The sequence below is a fragment of the Carassius gibelio genome, chromosome A23 (genome assembly GCF_023724105.1).
Source record: "Carassius gibelio isolate Cgi1373 ecotype wild population from Czech Republic chromosome A23, carGib1.2-hapl.c, whole genome shotgun sequence".
Classification (NCBI taxonomy): Eukaryota; Metazoa; Chordata; class Actinopteri; order Cypriniformes; family Cyprinidae; genus Carassius; species Carassius gibelio.
In genome coordinates, this window is record NC_068393.1 from 15,064,776 (window position 1) to 15,088,104 (window position 23,329).

The 23,329-nt window shown below is 35.3% G+C and overlaps 2 protein-coding genes across 2 annotated transcripts in view; one reads left to right on the forward strand and one right to left on the reverse strand.

Annotated features, from left to right (window-relative positions):
* Positions 1–10,880: 10,880 nt before the first annotated feature.
* On the forward strand, positions 10,881–18,209 carry LOC127945037 (olfactomedin-like protein 3B). Its single transcript, XM_052541548.1, has 3 exons — positions 10,881–11,161; positions 12,786–13,068; positions 14,855–18,209. Exons 1-3 carry the CDS (start codon positions 11,051–11,053, stop codon positions 15,643–15,645), a joined length of 1,185 nt encoding a protein of 394 aa, XP_052397508.1. The 5' UTR covers positions 10,881–11,050; the 3' UTR covers positions 15,646–18,209.
* Positions 16,875–23,329, reverse strand: part of LOC127945036 (synaptotagmin-6-like) — a 42,370-nt gene continuing 35,915 nt past the window's right edge. Inside the window, exons 6-7 of the mRNA XM_052541547.1 lie at positions 21,538–21,688; positions 16,875–19,104 (exon numbers count right to left, since the gene is read on the reverse strand). Coding sequence (XP_052397507.1) covers positions 19,033–19,104; positions 21,538–21,688 — 223 coding nt within the window. The 3' untranslated portion in view covers positions 16,875–19,032. The remainder of the gene's footprint in view (positions 19,105–21,537; positions 21,689–23,329) is intronic.

The window sequence follows — 23,329 nt, forward strand, 5'->3', positions numbered from 1 at the left end:
ATGCCCAAAAGTGTCTAAGGCTTTTTATCATAGGATAGTTTAAAGAGCACCTTGTGCAATTTGTCTAAAAGCACTCTTTTTGTTTATTATCGTTATTAGCATTATTATTTGTCCGCCTGTCTCTCAGTCCCCACATGGCAAAAAATAGCTTTTTTTCTTTTCTTTTATTTACTTGTATTAGTGGTGTGGATTATAAATGAGCCTGACAAGTCTCTCCAAGCTTACGTTACAATGTGCAGCACTGTAAAGCTTTGGAATGAGCAAAGTACACAGACAGTGAGCAACGATTGATTTTCCTATAAATTGTGAGCGGGAGCTATTGCTCAGACAAGGAGGCTCCGGAAAGACACTGAAATCCCTGCCAGGAATGAGAACGACGCTCCTGTCTCTGTCTATTCCTCAGTCTCATTCTTCTTATTCTAACACCAGTAACATATTTTTAATTTACGTGAATTATGAATTTCCCAAGATGCCATCAACAGGATCTCTAACACACACTACTGAGACTAAAAGCTAAACATTATATCATTAAATATTTTTTGTTTAAATAAAAATCTCTCATGCAAACATTAATGTCACACTAATAACACATGTGACTTAAAATAACAAAGAAATAGATTTAAAGGTAAATTCAAGGGAAACTCAAAATGTGACCATATGAACAGCCAATTCTTACTCTCAACTGACATTGGAAGTATATTTCCATAACTTTTATAATGATAATAATAATAATAAATTCTAATAGTAATAATAAAAATGTGTTAATTTTTAATTTTGATAGTTTACCCAATGCTGCTTTGCTATTACCAGAGATTCCCTTTAATGACATTTGATTAATCCCGTAAAAAAAAATAGAGAAATAGAGAAATTATGGATGTTTCAAATAATTTTGGATGAAGTATTATTCAACATCATTATGTTGCCAAATTCTTTACTTTGTAAAAGATTATTTAAAGCAATATGTGCATATTAAAAATGAAAACATGCTATTTGCATATTATTAAACTTATTATTCAATTATAAAACATATTCTTTGTTTTAGAGCACAGTGTGATTTTACATGAGCAAATACAAATCATCTTATATTTATATAGTTATAATAGTTATGCAACCACAATTTCAGCTGGCATTCATCTCCATTTTCATAATCCCTCTGACTCTAAAACTGCAAAGTAACACCTTGAGGAAAGACTCATTATGAATCACACAGCAACATCATCAGGTTAATTACCCCACAAACGCAGAGCGTCTGGGCATGTTCACTTCAGAATGGCGACCGCGAGACATGATGACACAGAGTCTTTGAGAGCATCCTCATAATTGCCCCGACTCTGACATGCATCTGTCAATGACACACTGCTCACGTTAATGCCCTCCTGTCCGCAAAAACCAAGGGGGAAGAGGGTATTTTGGTACTTTGGGGTTGGACAGGTTGCCCCTCTGAGACTGTGTGAGGCCCGAACTGGAGCCATTGGTTTAGATTGGTATCGTGTTATGGTTCCCCAGAATCGGAGACCCACACTGGAAATCCGTAAGAGCCTGAAGAATGCAGATCTCCCCGAATCAGTGTCACAATTAGAGACAATTGCACATACAGATTTGAGTCAGACATCCAGATGCAATGTGTGTGTTGAAACGTGGCCCTTCTCATGCTGTCCCATCTAGCCTTAGTCATCGACAGTGTTTCATAAATGCAGTTATGTTGTTTAACAACTCCATTTAGGCCACAGTATAAACTGTGAGAGATGTTTTACTTATAACATCCAGTGATACATTGATAATGCGGAATAGTCAGACTGTCACTTCCCACAGACCTCCAGTGTCCAGGAGCAGCCGTCAGTCATTCTCTCTGCTGAGCGCCACTGTGCTGGGCCGTGATGAAAAACATCTCAAGCATCTGTGATGAGGAGACGGAGATAAAACTAATAGCACTAATCAGAGTAAATCTGCCCCTATTACCTCAGCTCTGAGTGATAGGACAAGTGGAGGGGCTGTGGTTCCCCCCGACAGACTGATGGGACAATGCAATGTTGAACTCGTCTGGATGATGGAGTAAACAAAATCGACAAAAACAGCATTCTGCTCCAAAATGATCACATTGTCAACATAAGACCTGTAACTGTTAACCAGCTGTGTCAATCTAACAATCCAGTTTAGATTTGTTGGTGTAATCTTATGTGTTTAGGTTCACCTGATTCAGAGATGTTTTATACACTTTAGTCAAGTTTCCTTAACTTCTGGGTACAAATTTGTCGACAAAATTGTTTTTGAAAGAATTCTCTTATGCTTACCGAGGCTACATTTATTTGAGCAAAAATACAGGAAAAACAGTAATATTGTGAAATATTATTACAATTAAAGGGGGGGTGAAATGCTATTTCATGCATACTGAGTTTTTTACACTGTTAAAGAGTTGGATTCCCATGCTAAACATGGACAAAGTTTCAAAAATTAAGTTGTATGTTTGAAGGAGTATTTCTGTTCCAAAAATACTCCTTCCGGTTTGTCACAAGTTTCGGAAAGTTTTTTTCGAGTATGGCTCTGTGTGACATTAGATGGAGCGGAATTTCCTTATATGGGTCCTGAGGGCACGTTTGCCGGAAGAGCGCGTCCGCCTCCCATCGGAGACCCGGGTTCGAGCCCCGCTCGGTGCGAGTCGTTGCTGCTGCTCTCATTCAGTTTCAGCCTTCACAGCTGTCACAGCTTCCAAACGCTGGCGCTCGTGATTCTTTAGCTCCGCCCACACGTCACGTCTCCAGGCGCTCGTGTTTTTCCGGGAAAAATCGGTACAGACTATCTTTCTCTTATGAATATAATAAAACTAAATACTTTTTGGAGTTATTAAGGATGCTGTACTACTCTATAGGTACTCAAGATTAACAGGATATTGAGTGAAAACGAGCATTTCACCCCCCCCCCCCCTTTAAAATAGCTGTTTATTACTTGGTTATATTTTAAAAGTAATCAACCCCTTCAGCTGTGACTTCTTCACAATACAGCACGAGTACCTCGAGTACCTTACTGCTTTTATAAAATGGTTACCACACAATAAAAATATTAACTAATTAATGAAATTGAACTTGAAGTAAATTGAAATTGATGTAAAGTCCTTAAATGCGTTCCTTCTGCTACAAAATAGTTCCTGACAGCAACAGTAAAGTGAATGTTTCGGTGTAACCTGCCTCATCTTATGGATCTCAAAATAAAAACAGAGAAAAGGAGCTGTTCTCATCTGCTGAGTTGTTTATTTTTAACACTATATATGATATTTTCTCACACACATATATCTGCTTATCTCTCATCATGAGAAAATGTCTGTTTTGCATCTTTTAGTTTAAAAAAGTTTTGCAGAACAGTGCGAGTTTGGAAGTAATTACAGTGGAAACTGATGGTCATGCAGTAGGCCTACCATACCTGAAACAGAAAACTAATAAATACAGTAATACTCCCTCCACTCTTACTTAGTTACATAAATAATAAACAGATCATGTTTGCTTAAATACATAGGACATGGAACAGTTGACTGTTGACCAATCAGTATCAAGGACTGAAACCAACCTTTTTATAATGAAATCTAAAAAGTTGGTGATGAAAAATTTTACCAGTGGCGAGGGTTTAAAGTTGCCTTAAAGCCGAAGCTCGACACCCGATGGCCAAGTAGCACATCGGTTCTGTGTTTTTTCTCATGCACTGGTGAGGTTGCAAGTGGGCGTCACTACTGGTCCGCACATACAAACAAAAATGAATGAATGAATAAAACAGAGAATACTTTTTTTCCAGCTGAGAGGACAACTAGCACATGAGCTCTGCAGTCTTTGTCACCTGTAGTGTGAACGGGGCTTTTAGGTGCCACTCATGTCAGATCATCCATCCATTGAGTGAGTGTGAATGAGTCGGCCAGTCTGGTTACTTCTGTTAAAGTCAACATTTTAAAATTACAATCATGAGTAAGTGACATTACATGTTAAGATAAAATCCAATTTTCTCCAGTAATTGTTAAAAAAAAAACAAGCAAACAAAACCTGCTAGCTAGCGTTAGTGAAGCAGTCAGGGGAATCTTTCTGCCTCCACCTAAGCTCCATCTATATCTGAAAAGGAGTCTATTCCTGTGATGGCAAAACTGAAAGTTTTCAGTGTCACACGATCCTTCAGAAATCATTATGCTGTTTTGCTGCTCAAGAATCATTTGTCATTATTACACTGAAACATATTGTTTTTCACTATGTCATTGAATCATTCAAATTCAAAATTTGAATAGTTTGTTTCAATTTTAAAAAGTGTTCCCAAAGGCATGTTAAATGCCATTTGTGTATGTGTAAAATAAAGGTATCATAAGTTATTTTATATTGTATATTATTATTTCATATCACATTTCCCTGTCTCTTTTATCATCATGATATCATCATTAGTTTCTGAAGCACTATTTTTTAAAGATATTTTATGCTTTCAAATGACACTGACTTTTACGGCAATCAACTATACACATTAACTCAGCTCTTCCTTTGAAACAGTTGATTTCCAATTTACTCCAGACAGAAGTAGGAGTAACACAGGAGTGAGATGGAGACAGCCAGAAGGAGAAAATCTGAAATCTGAAATGTTGCCTTGTCTGGTTCATAAAGTTCAATGTCAACAATCCAAATGGATTTCTCATTCTCCCATTGGTGATGGTATGTGGTGCGGTTTGACACGGTTTTGTGCAGACCCCATACACACAAACTCCCTTCGGCCTCTCAGCCAGCCACCGCGCCATCACTCAATTCACTCCTTGTTACAGAGCTCATAAATGTCAAAAATATCAGAGCCATTACTGCAATACCTCATTTTATGCTTGTTTTAAGAAAGTGATCTTCTGTTGGGTGATGATGGGGTGTCTGCTGGGTCATTTGGATGGAGAGTCAGCTTCCCTCTGTCGACGCCTCTTTGCCCCTGCTGCGAGGAGGCCTGTTGCTTTGTCTTGCATGATAGATAAAGGGATGAAAATAAAAAAATATTTGACCACATAACTGTCAAATTATAATTTTTTTGCACACTTTTTACCATTTGTACCAGCTTTGCAGTTCATAATGCGGTCGTTCTCTCCACATGGTTGCAATAATCAGAGGGTTTTCCTCACAATCCAGTGAAAGGCCTTGATTTAAGTGTTTATAATAATTCTTTATTAACACAGAATTAATTCTGATGTATTAATATTAGGGATATGGGGAAAAGGACCATCAACCTGCATATAAAATATACTGTAGCTATCACATGTTCTTTAATGTATTTTTTACATGTATGTTTATTTTTCTGGAGCAAGTTGTTGTACAAAGTGCCGGCCAAATCTTTAAACATAAATTCAATTTTTAGGTATTAATTTTAGGGATACAGATTATTTTTTTTGGCAGGAAAAGGCCATCGATTCACACAAAAATTTGACGTAAGACTCAAAAGTAAAGTTGCTAGTAAAGTTCACAAACTGTGAGTAACACATTGAATTAAACATTACATTTTTAATTAGAAAAATAAATTTTATTTTCTTGTAAAACGTACTCCAGTAATTTTTATTTTATTTACAACTTTGAAAACTTTACATTTTTATTTTATTAAGCAAATTTTTTTTTTTTTTTTTTTTTTTTTTTTATCTTTATTTTCCCAACTGCATTTATGCTTCTAACAGAAAAAAAACTGCAGATACTCTATCTGATAATAATACCACTTGGAGAAAAAAAGAAAAGAGATTTGAGGACATTATTTTCCCACTGTGGGACAGGTTTACTATCTCATGCTGGCAGAATATTTTTCCTTAAATAAACTTTCCAGGCTCTGGGAGTGAAAACAACCCCTTTTCTTTAGTGAGTGCTACTGCCTAGGCCTGATATTCATCAGCGGGGATAACCTCTGACCTCAGGAATCATGTGATGCTGAGTGCTGGGCATCCTGCTGTAGCCAGACAGTCTGACTGTGTGGCAGCATCTTTTCCTCACTTTCATGGCCTCATCTTTTCCCTCTCTATCTCCCCTCCACGCCTGCCCCCCCCCCATCCTGTGGTTAGGCTCAACAACATCACTATGTGTTTGCTTAGCAAATATTCTTTCACACCACACTCTCTTAAAAGACTTCAGCACTCATGCAGTGTTGGGGTGCACTTGGATAATACTATTTTTCGTTATGTGAAAGCTAAGCTAAAAGCATCTATTTTAGCCCTGTTCTTTAACTCTCATGGGCCAGTCTTCCGAATTTAAGGCAGCCAACTCCAAAGCATTTAATAAATATCATATAAGCAAGATTTCTGTACTTCTGAATAATCAGAAGTTTAATACAGATTAAGTTAATATTGGTAACTTAAATTTTAGGTACTGCTACTTGCTACTTTGTCTATTTTTGCTCCACCAAAAACAGATTGAAACAAAACCACGGCAGAGGATGTCCGTGCTACGAATCGATTGAATCAATGGTTCAATAACTCACTCATAAAGACTGTATGAACTGTGTTTTGACTCACTCATAAAGTCACTCACCACCACCTATTGGCTTAGCTTGCTTAGCAAACTATTGACTAGCTTGTAACATTATAAAATGTTATACTGCCAAATTACCTGAACACATCAACCTCTTTGATCATATTCTGAATTAGGAAACATTTAAAATGCAATCCAAGATAAATACTTAGTTTCCCTCCCGATTCTTTCGCTTGTTTGTCAAGAGAAAGACTCGTCACCACAGACTAACACAAATCTTTTTTAGAGTTGCAATTCTATATAAGATGTCCATCAACTGTGCTTTACTGCACTGTAGGAAAGTTTATCATACCTCCTTTTGCAAATACTAGTAATCTCTAAATCCTGACAAGACTTCATTTTTTGTGCCACTTTTGTTGCACCAGATCCATCGTTATCTCTTTTCTGAAGAACAACTGCATTTGCGATACTGTTAATTGTATTATGTAGCACACACTGAACAAACTCTGATGCATTCCACATATATTAGTCATATTAAAGTTCTAGCGCTGAGAGCTGGTCTGTTTGGAGTAGAGCGTGAAACAACATGTTTGACTGTCGAGCCCTGTTGTGGATCGGAGTCTGGTGTAATTAGTGCTTGGTGATATAATAGTACACAGTCACACCCCCAGCTCCTCACAAAGCCTTTCAGAGCGAGAACAAGCGGAGCACTGGCAATATGACATTGAGGTCTCAGCCTGGCCAGAGAGCCTGGACACCCCATGATGGCTCGCCATTAACCAACGGCCCAAATGAACCCACAAGTGGCTCGCAGCTGTAGCGGGGCCTATAAAGAGGTGCTGTGCTTAACTTGCTTCAGCCCACTTGCTTGTCTGAGAACATGTGTGAGGTACGAGGGAACAGGTTTGTCTTTGATGAGAGAGTTTGTTTTTGGTTCTCAGTGAGGAGAGAGGTGGCGTAGTCTGGTCGCTGACGTAGCCTGTGGGACAGCCGAGACCGTGTGGGGGGTACAGATCGCCAGGCAGCTGGGAGCTCCAGTGCTGGGACGACTGCCTGTGGATTTAGCTCTCTGTGGACATGTCTAGATACTGTGTCTTTATTTCCAATGGCCAACCCGCTGGACAAGAGGCCTGTACTGTGTGTGCTCTCCGAAATGAATGCTGCTCTGTTAGAACTTTTCCAAAGCCGTGCCAACTGTCCTCTGCCTGTCTGATGTCTGTAAAGCTGACCTAAAACACGTAGTTTAATGTACCAATTAGGGGCGTGATGACATTTCGAAAATGGATTTGGTAAAAGAGATGCTACAGTTTTCTAAGTATATAAATGTCATTGCATAATTCAAGTTTGGTTTATATAAATGTTCCTACGTTATGACCTATATGGGGGCGGCATTATTCATGGACATGCTTCTTCAAATACTTGCACCTTCTAATAAGGGTACACTTTTTAAGACTATGTTTCTTTGACCAACAATAATTAGTTTTCCACCTCTGCAGAGCTGGGAATCGTTACATATTACACAATTCAGTTTGATTTTGATTAATAAACTACCAAAGTTATTCCAGTTTGATTCTATTTTAAGTATTTGGGGTAAATTTCATTGCTTAGATAGCATATCGTAAAAAAGATATATATACCGTGCATTGTAAGAAAAGGCTAATTTGAAATAGCACTGTGCGTTTTTGATTCACCAAAAAAACCCAGCTCATTAGAGTCATTTGATATGAATCGGAATACTTAGGTCGCGATGAATGTTTTTGATTCACTAAAAAGAACGAGCTCATAAGAGTCATTTGTTCCTCATAAGAGGAAACACGCAATTTAAGATCAAACAAATCTTAAAAATTAGTTCAAATGAAGATCGCGTGATCAGTCAAAACATTTTTATTTCCCTCAGAACCAGGCCTAACTAAAAGCACATATAATCTGTTCCCAACCATGAATCACACCAATATAGCCGGTTATAATAAAATAACAGCCGTCTTAGTGCCGCTGAAGATCCATCCCCAATGACCACTCAATGAATCACATAAGGCTTTTAAGGCCCAAAACCTGATTAAGTCCCCCAAGTGGGCCCATGGTTAGAGTCAGACAAAATAAGTGTCAAGAGCGTGCTGCTAATTATGCCTTGACTATTACCTGGACTGACAGCAAGAGAATGGGTGGAGAGGGGGGTGGGTCCGGAACATTCAGTCAAGCAGAAAGTTCCCAAACGCTGAGGCTAAAACAGGTCAAGTGATTTGGCGCCTCGGGTGTATTAAAGCTATTTACAAGAGGCAGAGGGATTTATGGTGCTTTTGCACAGTCTGTTCTTTTATATGACCTGGCACTAGGTGGTCATGCTTTCTGACCTACTCAATCATTATTTCGACCCAATAAAAATCTTTCTTTTCATATGTATTTAGGCTGTGTTTAAGAAGCCAGAAGTGTTCTACGAGAGAATTGCTGCTCTGCAGGCACCGCAATCTCAGTCAGACTGTCTTCTGTCATAATGACCCTATCAGTAACACAAGAGCACAACTATGTTTTTGTATATTTACAGTTGACATTCAGTGGGGTCAAAAAGTTATTGAAAATCAAAACAAAAATGTGTTATGATCTGAAATGATAAAAATATTTTTAAGTTCTGCACTAATCAAATAAGTACATTTGTGACACTGGTCATGTGACTCTTTTCACAGATGTTCCTGACTGAGAACATGATCATTAATTTTTTTATAAAAGTTCATGCAACTCGAAAGCTGCATTAAAACAATACAGAGACAAACCAATTACTAAGAAATTCAAACTCCGTTTTAATGCTTATAATATAATGACATAAAAAAGCAGAATTGATGCATCTTTCACTAGTCATTTATTGGACTGACGATGCTTCATATTGAATAAAATCTTATTGAATGGAATGGGAGCCACTGATTGCAAAGACAGGCAATCTTTGAACTCATTTTTGCAGCTTGCTTATACTGCCATCTAGTGCACATAAATGATAAGAAGGAAAGAACCTTTGTAGAAACAAATTAGTTTTGTGTGTTCTTTTAGCTAATAGTGATTTTTATTTAGCTTACAAACACTTCATGACACTACATAACTGCAAATAGGGTCAGTGGCATAAAACCAGTCAGACAGCTCAACTGGCCTAGTCATTAAGCAAATGAATGTGTCAGAAAAGAAAAAGACAAAATGGTTCAATCACAGCATTTGAGTGAATATTTGTAGCCATGTTGCATAAGTGCTATGTGGTATGGTCATATATTTAACTTATATCAAATTACATAAAAAAAATAATAATAAAAAATAAAAATAAAACATTTACAAAATCTTAGAGCAGTAGGTTGAACTATAAATTATAATAAAAAAAATCTGATCACTGCATACTTGTTTCTCTGTTGTCTATCTGCTTTTTTCAAGTTCTTGCACTTTATGTTAGATTTCTTTAGTAACATATAATATAGAGTTTAATGACAAGAGTTTTGAGCTCAGGCTGCGTGAATTTTTGATAGAACTCATCAGTCGGTCTAAACAAAAATTCAGTCTCTTCAGTCTTTCTTAACCTAGAGAGCAAATTGACAGGCACAAAGAAAAAAGGTTAATAAACCTCTGAGAATGATGTAGGAAAAAATTTAACATACAAAGCATTTAAAAAATTCAAAGTGCTGACCCAGTCAAACCACACATTCTTTCTTAACAACAGTTTTCAGTTCTCAGAGCGTTTCCTTTGAGAATGGAGGAAAATGTAGTTTGTTGGTCCTAAAGAGAGATTTAATCATAATAATCAAAAACTGTAATACGTGAATGATTTTCTCTCTTCACAATTCAGTTTGGCATTCAAGGAATCTTCAGTTGCATTTCACTTTAAATGGACCGTGCAAACTTTCAGTTGCATAACCAGGATGATGGGATTTCCTCATCCATGTAAGATATATTTCTGATCAAGCAAACACGATGGATGTTTTACTATTAAATTTAGATATGGGGTTGTTGCATAACTTAGAACAAATTGGTTTTTGTCATATTTAACTATTTTAACCACTATTATACATTATACCAATTTGCTAAAAAAAAGTTGCCAGTAAGACATAATTTTGTGCATATCTAGCCAACAATCTATAGACTCTGAACCTTTAACCTTCAACATCTATGGAACATTTCCATTGCACAAAATGTTAAGTGGAAAGAATAACCCAAAATGGTTCTTCTATTGCATTATTATGAAAAATTAATTTTTAAGAGTTTACATTTCATATAAAACTGCAGAAATTGGAAATGTTACATTATATAATTAGTACTATTTTTTTTTTTTTTTTTTACTGTTTTTCACTGACTTCGTCTTTCAAGCACACTACGTACACGGTTCTCTTTGAGGACAGAGAGAGGCCAGAGATACATGGCTCCTCCCTCGGTGTCAGTAAAAACATTCCAGTCAAGTGAGAGAGCCAGCGAATTTGAAACTCTGGAAGTCTGTGTTTCAGGTCCTTCTCCTTGTGAGCACTCACATGCTCCCTAGAGGACAAGGACAGCCCATAAGCAGCTGCAGCACATCAGCCTCACAGAGTCTGGAGAGTTCTTTTGTTTTGTAGAGTACCTGAAAGTGGCCCTTATCCAAAACCACCATGAAAGCCACCATATTCTTCATTCTCTTGACTGCTGTGACTCGTTCAAGAGGCCAGTACCACTATCAGGGTCTGATGAACTACTTGGAAAACAGGATGCTTGCTATGGAGGTAAGAGACATTTGGCTTGTCTGGCTTCTGGCTTTTTCAGTTTCTGCACTTCTGCTAGTTTTCAGCCATTTTAAAGAGACATCCACTTTTCCATACATACATCAAAACTCTGAGATAAAACAGTGATATTAGGACAGTTAAGAGCATTCACGATGTCTATTCCACTCAAAGACTCTTGAAAATGCTAAATCTGTTCCAGTGGCAGTAGTCCCTCAGACATATCATCCCAAAACAGCAGTGACTTTGCAGATCAAAGAACCATGAAAAAGTGGAGATTAAAAAGAGTTTATTCAAGCCAGTGTTGTCACTCATCTACTTAAGACTTACCAGTCTTTTTTTGTAAACTGTCCGAGTAAAGTTGTATCCCAGAGCAGAGAAACACCCCCCGATTGACAAAATAGTTTAGCTCAGCAGTTTTGTTCTCAGTGAAGCTGAGCTGAAAAATTCTAACACTGTTTCATTAACCAAATTAATTAGTCTCGATTAAGAAGACACTTCATTATAATAATGAATTTATTCAGTCAATTTACATATATTATAAGCAGACAGGTCTGTCTTTATTACCTGAATTAGCAGGAGTCCATTCAACGGTTAAAAAACTATTTCTGTTTTTAATAAAACAGAAAAAAATGCTCAAGTGGAAGGTTGAGTACAACAGGTTTAAAAGCTCCTAGAAAGTAAAAAGTTTTTGTTTGTTTGTTTTTCTGGCCCTAAAGTACAAGATGACTTAAAAAAATGAATATTAATGCAAAATATATGCAAAACAAATTTTGTTTGGATTAGAAATCATGTAATATTAAATTCAGCTAGAGCAGCTAGCCTGGAGCAAAAGAGCCTTGGGGTGGCCACAGTGATATGCTTTACATATTTAATGGCAATAGGCACCATATTCACATCCTTTTAATACAGAAATATATTTCTGTGAAATGCATGAGAATATATTTGTTTATAGCCCCTGCAACAAGAGGGTTTTGTATCTCACATCATTTAACCTATTTGACAGCTGCTGGAAACAGCTTGTTGATTTAAATACTTCGGAAAAAAAATAAAATCTTACACTACTGTTTAAAAGTTTGGGGTCAGTACGTTTTCTATATATATATATATATATATATATATATATATATATATATATATATATATATATATAGGATGCATTAAATTAATTAAAGACATTTATTATGTCATAAAATATAAATACAAAATGTCAAATAAATTCTGTACTTTCAAACTTTATTCGTAATGATAAATGATATGTGGAATATGATATTTTTGTATTTTTTTGTATTGTTCTTTAATGAGTTCCTTCAAGTCCTTTTCGAAAATACTCGAAAATACAATACTTTAAAATACAATACATTATGAAGGTTCTCTTTCTCCTGGCTTTAGATGATGATTGCAGTAAACGTTTTAAATATCTAATGAGCTTTTTTACTCTACAGTTTTCCTGACTTGGCAAAAGGGCCCAACACATCCTGTCCAGAATTACTCAAGACTTCTTCACCTTTATTACCAACAGCCCTTTAATAATGCACAGAAAACTCGTCATTGGAAAGAATTTGTTTCACTCTGTGATCATCTTAAACAATTGCGAGACTCGTTAATCTGTTTGTCATTCTTCCAGGAGCGCATTGCCTTGTGGCAAGAACAGAACAACCGCTACAGCTCCGACCTAAAGGAATTCCGGCAGCAGGCTGCAGATCTGTTGGGAAAGTTGGGCAAGGAACATGATAAATTGCGTTCAGACATGGAGGGTGCAGGAGCAAGGGTAGACCGCGTGGAGCGTGAGATGGACTACATAGAAACCAAGAATCCCCCTAAGCCTTGTGTGAAAGCAGCAGACAAAATGGTGGAACAAGACGTGGTTGTCAAAGAGGGGAAGAAGGAAGAGTTCTTTGAGTTGTCTGGTGAGTCAGGGGAATTCAGTTTTGACAGCTGAAGCTCAACTTTTGATCTTATACTTTTAGCTTTAGCCTTGACATAGACTAATTTGAGGGATTGTAGGCAAATTTAGCATATAACACATTAGACCAGTTTGGGAGAAAGGTTTGTAGTTTTCCTATATGACATTTACTGGACTCTCCATAGTGTTAACAACACAGTACTTCAGTGGAGACAGATGAAGAGCCAAATGAAACACATCTTCTGTACACTCTGCTTTGATTCCAACATACTGGATAAAAAAATAAGCCACAACTCAGTTGTGTAACATCTAAACCACAAGAGCCAAATGGCTAATCCAGTGAACTGATTGGCTTGATTCTTTGTTCCTTGTTTCCTAATTAACAGAACACAACACATGTTTCCTCTAAATCAATAAATCCCCAGCATAAGCCAATCATTAGTAGAAAGCAGGGTTTCAACCATCAAAGCAAAGACTCTTCGGGTGAGAATAGTCCCAGTATGGGCGAGGTTAACTGGGATGCTAGTCCTCAAAAACAAAGAAATGTCCTAAATCAAAGCACACGCTCTTTGTTCACACTCTCTGTCTTGCATTGCAGCTATTTCTTCTCCCAGTCTGATTTTCCAGTGTTTCCAGAGAAAACACTGTATGTATCCAACGTAAAAAACTTTTTTCCCCAAAGGCTGAATCCAGTTTAAAACTGAAAGTTGAATGCAATTTTCCAATCCATTGAATTTATTTCTTTATTTCTTTGACAACAAAGGATGCCATACAATAACATTCAAAAGTTGTAAGATCTTTTAATGTTTAAAAAAAAAACAAAAAAAACTTTTGCTTACCAAGGCTGCCCGTGTTTGATCATAAAATACAATAAAACTGTAAGATTGTATATAACTGTAATATTAATGATAAATTCTTAAAAATAATAATACAATATGTAGTTATTTATTCCTGTAATGGCAAAACTACATTTATAGCAGCTGCATTACTCCAGTGTTACACAATCCTTCAGAATTCATTCTAATATGCTGATTTGGTGCTTAATAACATTTTTTATATCATCTATGTTGAAAACAGTTACCCATGCATGATACTTTTTTCCCATGATTGTTGAATGAAAAGTATAAAAACAGGATTTATTTGTATTTTTGCTGAACAAATGTGGTATATTCATTTAAATAAATAAATAGATACTGTAGTATTACTGACTCCAAACATTTTAACAGTAGTGTATATCTTATCAATACCTTTTTGTACCAAACAAAAGAAGGTAAGAATTAATAAAAAAGGAAAACATATTAACATATCCTTGATTGGATTATTGTTATAAGCTTTATTATTTAAAAAAACAATTTTAACAGCATGACTCAATTTAATTTATTGATGTGACAAATCATGACAGAGGAATCTGTTCGAGCCCAAAACGTTTCAATAAATTGTATTTCTTTGAAATGATGTGTCTTAAAAATAGTTCCCAAATGGCCTGTGTATTATAACGAAGAGTATTATTAACATTTATCCTTGTTAAGCCGCACACAATCCTCCCTGGCCTACACATTTATAACAGCAGACGTGACATTTAAGGGTGGATCTTTCACTGCTGGAGGCTTACAATGTCATTTTTCTGTGTTTATTTCTTTAATAAAGTAGAAAAATGGTTTAAACTCACAAACTTGGTCTTCAGTGTTTGTCCAAACTAAGAAGTCTATATAAATGCTTTCAAAGTTTGCCATATTAATCATAGGACGCTTCCTGTTGACATTAATCTTTTTTTTTTATTTCATCATCAGTGTGCTTGAACATTGTATCCAGTCTAAAAGCAATGAAGATCCTTAAGAGATTGGGAAGCCCAAAAGGTGTCTGGACCAAAGATGCCAGGTCAGCAAAAGTCTATGTCTTCAACGGCACGTCCGATAACACGCTGTACGAGTTCAACTCTGTGCGAGAGCTCTCAGCATCATCAGGCGTATCTAAAGGCAAGCAGATCACTGTGCCCACTGCTTGGAACGGGACCGGTCATGCAGTCTACGATGGCTTTCTCTATTACGTCAGTGAAAGTTCAGAACTCCAAGTTATCAAGTATGACCTCAAGAATGGTTTGGTTGCAGACAGCGCGGTCCTTCCCATGGACGATCGCAGCCCGGTGTACCAGCTCAATCCAGAGACACTGGTGGACCTGGTGGCGGATGAGGATGGGCTATGGGCACTGTATCCGGCTGGAGACACTATTAATCTTGCAAAGATGGATATAGATTCACTGGATATAGAGCAGATGTGGGACACAGCATGTCCAAGAAACAATGCTGAAGCTGCTTTTATTGTCTGCGGCACGGTCTATGTGGTTTACAACACCAAGCCACCGAGCCGTTCGCGTGTGCAGTGTGTGTTTGATGTGAATGACATGGTTAGCAGCGGAGAGGCCCCTTTGATTTATTTCCCCAGGCGCTACGGGGCCCATTCCAGCCTTAAATACAATCCTGAGGAGCGGCAGCTCTATGCCTGGGATGATGGGTACCAGATTCTGTATAAACTAGTGCTGAAGAAGAAGTTATGGGCGATTATGCCACCACCTGAGGAATAGTGTCTCTTTTTTAGCACTTAAAGGCCTTGTGTGCTCCTGGGTACAAAACGTTTGTGATTTTCCTAAAGGGATAGTTACTGAAAATGAAAATCCTGCCATTATTTACTCACCTTCAAGTTGTCAAGTTTGTATGGATTCATTTCTTTTAAGGCTTTTTTTGTGTTTGAAAAGGAACACAAAACCACCACTAGTGTTTTTCTTGTGAGTCAGAACTTTTAAATGAATTGGTCGATCCAGTTCACAAAACCAGTCTGAATGATTTGTTTATGATTAAACCTGGTCTCAAGTTCAAATCACTGATTCAGTGATTCAGTTGCAGCAGTTGACTGCTCACTGAAGGGAAAGATCGTCTGCTTATTATAAACAACTTTAATTTTCTTTCCAACGCTATCTCACGACCAATTCGTACGTATTTTACGAGGTGGCTTATTAGTACGAATTTGTACTACCTCTCTCATACGATTTTATACGATTTGTCTAAACCCCAGTGATGGTTAGGTTTAGGGGCGGGGTTAAGTGTAGGTCATTAGTACAAATTCATACGAATTGTGAAACTCGTAAAATGCGTAAGATTTGGCAAAAATCGTATGAATTTGTACGAGTGTTGTCGTACGAATAAGTCACCTCGTGAAAAATGTACGAATTGCTGTGTGATCGTATTGGTCTTTCTCTCACACAAGCTATGCCTATAATATGTCTTTTAATAAAACATGAATCTGAAGGAAACTAATTAATAAAATATGTGTGTATGTTAGTTTTACCTGTAATTTTATGCTTTAATTTGAATCCTGCTCTTATTCGGCAGTACAGAATTAATTAGAAATAACTTAAATGTAGGCCTGTTTCTCACATAAAATTATTATGTGTATTCAGAAGACAGAAGACTTGAAATATAATCTCTTTTATAATACTATACAATACAACCACTTTTATTATGGTAGTTTTACGTCCTTGCACCCATCCGTTGTAATTAAATGTTCAACAGCATTTAGCAAAATTAAGAAATAAATGAAATCAAGTCGTACAGGTTTTGGAACATCTTGAGGGTGAGGAAATTATGATAAAACATATTTATTTTTGGGGGGGTGAACTTATCCTTTACCTTTAAAAATACACAGATTGCTTTTGTTGCACATATTAAAATAGTCAATAATTGACTAATCAATGCTAACACACTTTTTGTGATTTGCTGTTGACAAGACTGAAAAGAAGCAAGTCTACCCTTGAAATGGCTGAACCAACATTTTATTTTGGCATTTTTGAAATACAAGAACTCTTTCAAACATTACAAGTTATATTGCATGTACAAATGATCAATACAAAATTAGAAAGATTTTCAGATTCACAAGGGGGCAAAAACAGGTTGTTAAAACACCAGCACACAAGAGTTAGTGAGGTAAAGAACCAGATCTAAACCTTATTACCTTTACATTCACCTACAGAAACACTTTTATCTGAGTATTACAACATTGGTGATATTGTAAAAACAGGACCAAAAAGTTGTATTTTGTCACAACCATTTCTTTAACAAGTTAACTTGGATTTTTGTTTTTTAAGATTCTGTTAAAATATTAAATCTATTTTACTATATAGAAATATTTAAAGCTTAACAGATACCCAATGAGATGATGGAGGGCATTATGCAAAAAGGGGCCCAAGTACCATGTATGTTTTAAGATATTTCAGCAAAACTAAATGAAGATCATTGTAAAGTCATTGTTCTGGTATCTTGAGCTGTGCCCACCATCTGTGACAATGAACTTCCTGCATAGTAGGTTGTCCTATCAAGGGTCATCTCCTGTGCATTTATACATACATTGACTTCTCTGTCTTTTTTTATTTGAGACATACTGTATGTCCAGGACTTTTAAAGGAAGTTCTGAATCAATGCATTTATGTAATTCATTTCCAGAATCTGCACTATTTAGATTTTTTAATGACAGGAGAAATATTAACTACAGTAATCATAATTTAGCAGGGGTTCTCTGTTCAATTGATATTCCAAGTTAAACTGTGTTATGAATGAATAACCATGTAAAACAAAAAGATAGAAACCACATGGATAAACAAATAAAATATTGCGGGCAATGAAAGTTTTGAATTTTGTTCAATCATTTATGACATACAAAATTCAAAGAGAAATAATATTGTTATGTAATGTTGTTATATAGATATAAATTCACATCAATTCAAATATCCCTGTTTTCTCCACACAATTTTTTTTGTCAAATCAAACAAGCAAATAAAAATATGAATCTGAAGATGAATATTAGTTGTAAAGTTATCCCTGCTCTTTTATACTATACAGAATATGAATATATTTGATACATTTGAGCCTACATTGTTTACTCAAGACTTTTTCTCAGACAATATGTCAAAATACGTAAAACTTTAAATTGGACAGTCCAATTTAACTCACAATGAAATTACATGCCAAAAGATGAACGAGATGTCAACATTAGAAACAGCAGGAGGATTCAAAGAGGAGTTGAATGGCTATTGAAAGCAGTCTGTACTTCTTTAAATGCTGTTTCATAAAGTGAATAAAACCCACATAAATCAAATCAGATCTCTATGAATATTTCAGCACATTTTCCTTAAATGCCCACTTTTGTATTCGCCGATCACATAAATTTATTAAGCTACATGTGAAGTGTTTTTGTGTGTGAACAGGAACTTTACATGTAAACCGTATTTTGTTTTGGCAAGAAATTAATGGATAGGAAAAATGTGTTGTGCTCTGATAAATTTAGACTCTTTTTACACATAACATTTATATAACATCTATAAACTGATAAATATTTCAATATTCTTCTTAAAACGTGTACCTTCACATAGGTTTCACATAAGGATTTGACAGAGAAAATGGTTTGTTCTCAGTATACAGCACATGACAAATCCATTCTCTTCCCTTTTCTCACTCAAACTTGTCCTTTCCCTCAATATTTTATCTTTCTGACCATTCTTAGTTCTTCCAATAGCTGATCTTAAGATCTGAACAGAGCCATCTACAAAGAGCCTTGCAGTGTTGTGCAGAAACCTCTGTTTGCATGTAGACCGCTTGCAGAACATTGCATCTGAATTTAGATGCTAGGGGAAAATTCATATTGGAAGGAAACATCTCTGCTGACGATACCAAGCTATTCTAAGAACACAACGCTGGCTTTGTAGAATATTCTAGGTACAGAGGTTTGTAAAGCACTCCCAAAGATTTGACAGAGGATTGTACAGACTGGAACATGAGGAACATCAGGGTAAAGATCTTAGATCAGTGTTTGGGAACCATCTAAAACAACCCATAGCAGAAAATGGAAATAGCAGGGCTCTCGTTTTCACCAGAGTGACAAACGGAGGATGCCAAGCCTGAAGTTTTACATATGGCTCTGATCAAGGGCTGGCAGGAGGTTTGGGGGAGGGACAGGACCCCTGACTGTCAAAACTGGCCGTTCTAGCTTTCCACTGTAAGAGAAGACATGAAAATCAATGAGAGCATTATAGAGCAGTTTATTGTTATAGAAGAACTGCGTCTTATAGATAGCAACAATTGCTGAGAAGAGTGGATTTCAAACTGTGGTTACATGAAATTTATGCATCTAAAGAACTTACTCATTATTTTTAAGCTAATTATTTTCTAAAATAAATAAACAAAACACTAATAATATTTTGAAATAATACATATTTTTTTCAATTATACAAAGCAAAGCAAGCAAATCCAATAACATCTATGTTCTACTTCTTATCATCTATATTGCACACAAGGCTACAAATTAACCAACTTAACAAACACGAGTTTTTTTTCATGTTTTACATGCAATCATTAGCATTTTACTATGTAATAAATTTGCAAGAAGAGAATTAGCCTTTGTTGAATATTGTTTATTTTATTTATTTTTTTATTAGCAAAGAATAGTGGTCAACCGATGCTGATGCCGATATCTTGGAAAGCAGGGGGGCTGATAGCCGATATAATATATTTTACAATTATTAATATTTAAGAAATTTGAAATCATTTGACAACGTAAAAATGTAATCATACTTATGCTTTAGATGACAAAGTATTTTTCGAAAAAAAAAATATTTTTATAAAAATATAATTAAAAAGGAAGTAGACACTGTAACCAACAGAGCACTCAGTTTTCTGGGAAATCATATTTTTCAAATAAAGCCAAGGTAACCCTCATTTTACATACCAGCACACAGTGAAAATTACATGAATATGACAGTGGGCAAATTTGAAATCACGAGTTTAAAGTTAAAAGCATTCAATTCACACGGACCTACCATCACACAGAGAACACGGGATCATGCTGGATAAAAATGCACAATTCAAAAGATCTCACAGCTGGATTAAACTAAGTTTGCAAGGTTTGTGAAATTAAATGTTCATTAGTCATTCAAAGATTTGTTTAAATTATATAAATGCGTATTTGCTTAACGCTGACAGCAAATGAGAAAGTTTTATACTGTTTGCCTTTCTATTACTAATAATATTATATAAGTTATCATTATAATTCTTTCTGTATACATTTATTAATTTGTTTAACCATTCTATCTGATTATTAGACAGACTTCTATCCGTATTTGACAGAGAACAAAATAACAAACAAAAAAGTCCTCCCTCGAACACATCGACCAAGCAGAAAAATTTATATTTTTTTTTTTTGAGTATTTTTTAGAGTATTTAAAAAAAAATTAGTATTTTTTTTATATTTATTATTTGTTATTTACAAATATCGTCCGATATATTGGCCTTTGGCGATATATCGGTTGACCACTAAGAATTACTATTCAGAGTTGCCAGGTCTATGTAACAAAACTAGCACAATGGCCAATTAAAAATAGACCAAACTAGCCCAATTACCCTATATCAAAACTCAAAATGTGTCACTTCCCATACCTTAAATACATATTTTACAGTCATTGTTATGCAGTTTATGCAATTGCAAACATAAACACAGTCGGTTTTCATGAAGGAGCTCTAAGGTCCCTACCAATGCTGGTCTCAGACAAAACTCATCATCTAGCACTAGTTTTATCACTGCTGGAATACAAAAATATTTCAATTTCAATACAAGCATGGCAGTCAAATACAATTAATGTGATATGTCAAACCTCTAACCTATGACAACAGTTTAAATGTACCCAATACCATCCAATTCCAAACTGCAGACTTGGCAACCCCTGACACTAATTTATTCAGTATAAAAACTGACAATGTGAGCACTGTTAGAAAGAAATTAATTACTCCAAACAGTGTAGATAACAAAAACCTGTACTGAAAACACAACTATAGACCATTTTAATTGCCAAAAACAATGATTTACAGTCTGTATAAACCTTTGTTTAGCTCAGGCATACTTAATTAAATATTCAGGTAAAAGATCATGTGGCCACATGCCCAATCACAATTCATAGAAGCCCAGACAGGACCTCAAATTATTTTTAATTAATTATGTAAGTTTTTTCAAAACAAAGTCATTATTCAAACTGCATATTAATAAACATCTTACATAATTAAAACATAATTAAAATAAACAAAAGAGACCAAAATGTGTAACCTGAACCATTTGCATAAGGCCAAAAAATTTTTTTACCCTCATGATTAACTCTTGACCACAGGCCAGAAAGGGGACAGAATTTCAGTGTGTTTGAATTAAAATCAACACTGACATATTCTACTCATGTTTTATCCATGAAGCAGAGTACAGGGATGTTACTAGCGGGATTTGAATGTTTACAAAGAAGGATAGGTGACTGGTCAGAAATTAATTCTGGAAATGCAATTTGCATATTAAAAACTTAGTTTTTAGTTCTATATAATCACAAATTCAGAGGGTTATTATATCTCCCCCTCACGTTTGTATATACATGTGCTGGAGTGAGGTTACTTACCTCTTTTTCTAATTTCTTAGGTTCCAGCAGGGAGTGCCAGTGTGCAATTGGCTTACGGGGGTATGCGAGCATCTCATTCCAGTGGTCTCTACCTAAGCCTTCAGCACCACTGCCCAAACGGCACACACCAATTATCTCATTGTGCCCCACTCTGAAAGAATGAATCATTTGTTACGGAATTATTTATACATTGGTATATCCCTTTAATGCAAAGGAATCGTTCACCTAAAAAAAAATAAAAAAATTTTTTACTCATCCTCAGGTCATCCAAGATTTTAATCAGTTTGTTTCTGAGAAATTTAGCATTACATAAGCATTACATCACTTGCTCACCAGCGGATCCTTTGCAGTGAATGGGTGCCGTCAGAATGAGAGATCAAACAGCTGATACACAATAATCAGCAAGTAATACAAGTAATCTACAAACATGTTTGTAATAAATCCATCAAGACATTTATACATAATATTGCTTTCTATAGTGCAAATGTTGTACAAATATATTGGTGCATTTTGATGTGAGATGACAATGCTCAGTCAGAGGAGGATGCATTATTATGCTTTATGAACTCTATTTTGGCCAGAAGCAACGGTTTAATAATGGATTTGTTTCTCTAAAACAGTTTTTCACTTTACTGGAATGGAATGGATGGATGGATTACTTGTAATTATTGTGATGTTTTTAATCAGTTGTTTGGACTCTCATTCTGATGGCACCCATTCACTGCAGAGTATCTATTGGTGATGTAATGTGATGTAAAGCTAAACTTCTCCAGATGTTCTCCAAGAAACACACAGGGCCATTTCTAGCCAATTCGACGCCCTAGGCGAAATCCCTACTGGCGCTCCCCCAGATTTTATATATATATATATATGTATATATATATATATATATATATATATATATATATATATATATATATATATATATATATATATATATATATATATATATATATACACTTTGCATTGAATTTATTTAATGCACAAGTTTCACAATTTGAGTTGAATTACTGAAATAAATGAACTTTTCCATGACATTCTAATTTATTGAGATGCACCTGTATTTGTAGCATTAGACAAAAATACATTGTATTAATCAAAATTATAGTTTTTTTCTTTAATGCCAAAAATCACTACGATATTAAGTAAAGAACATGTTCCATGAAGATATTTTGTAAATTTTCTGCCATAAATATATCAAAACGTAATTTTTGATTATTGATTGGTACGAACTTTATTTGGACAATTTTAAAGGCGATTTTCTTAATATTTAGATTTTTTTTGCACCCTCAGATTCCAGATTTACAAATAGTTCTATTATTAAATATTGTCCTATCCTAATAAACTATACATCAATGGAAAGTTTATTTCTTCATCTTTCAGATGTATTAATCTCAATTTTGAAAAATTGACCCTTATGACTGGTTTTGTGGTCCAGGGTCACAGGCTATTTGTAATTTAGTTACAAAAGCTTAAGGCATGACACTGAAGAATAGCATTGTTAAAGCATTTTTAGGTTAGGTGTGTATAAATATTTAGAAAGATGAAAACAAAAGAGAAATACATATATATATAATAAAAGCCAATCCATGTTGAATAAAGCAACTCCCTCCAAGATGCCCGAATTGCGAAAGTAAATTTTGTCATCATTTTCTCAAGCTATTTCAAACTGGTTAAAGCATAAATTTAAAATTATTTATTTGTTTAAAAATAATAAAATATGTTAAATTAATAATTAATATCAATAATTTAATAATAATATTATATGTCTTATAATATAAATAATAATAAT

Bases quoted from the DNA above. Each gene is read 5' to 3' on its own strand.
- LOC127945037 (XM_052541548.1), top strand. From the start codon at position 11,051: ATGAAAGCCACCATATTCTTCATTCTCTTGACTGCTGTGACTCGTTCA. The intron at 11,162-12,785 runs GTAAGAGACATT...TCATTCTTCCAG, and splicing joins ACAGGATGCTTGCTATGGAG to GAGCGCATTGCCTTGTGGCA. The intron at 13,069-14,854 runs GTGAGTCAGGGG...TTTCATCATCAG, and splicing joins AGAGTTCTTTGAGTTGTCTG to TGTGCTTGAACATTGTATCC.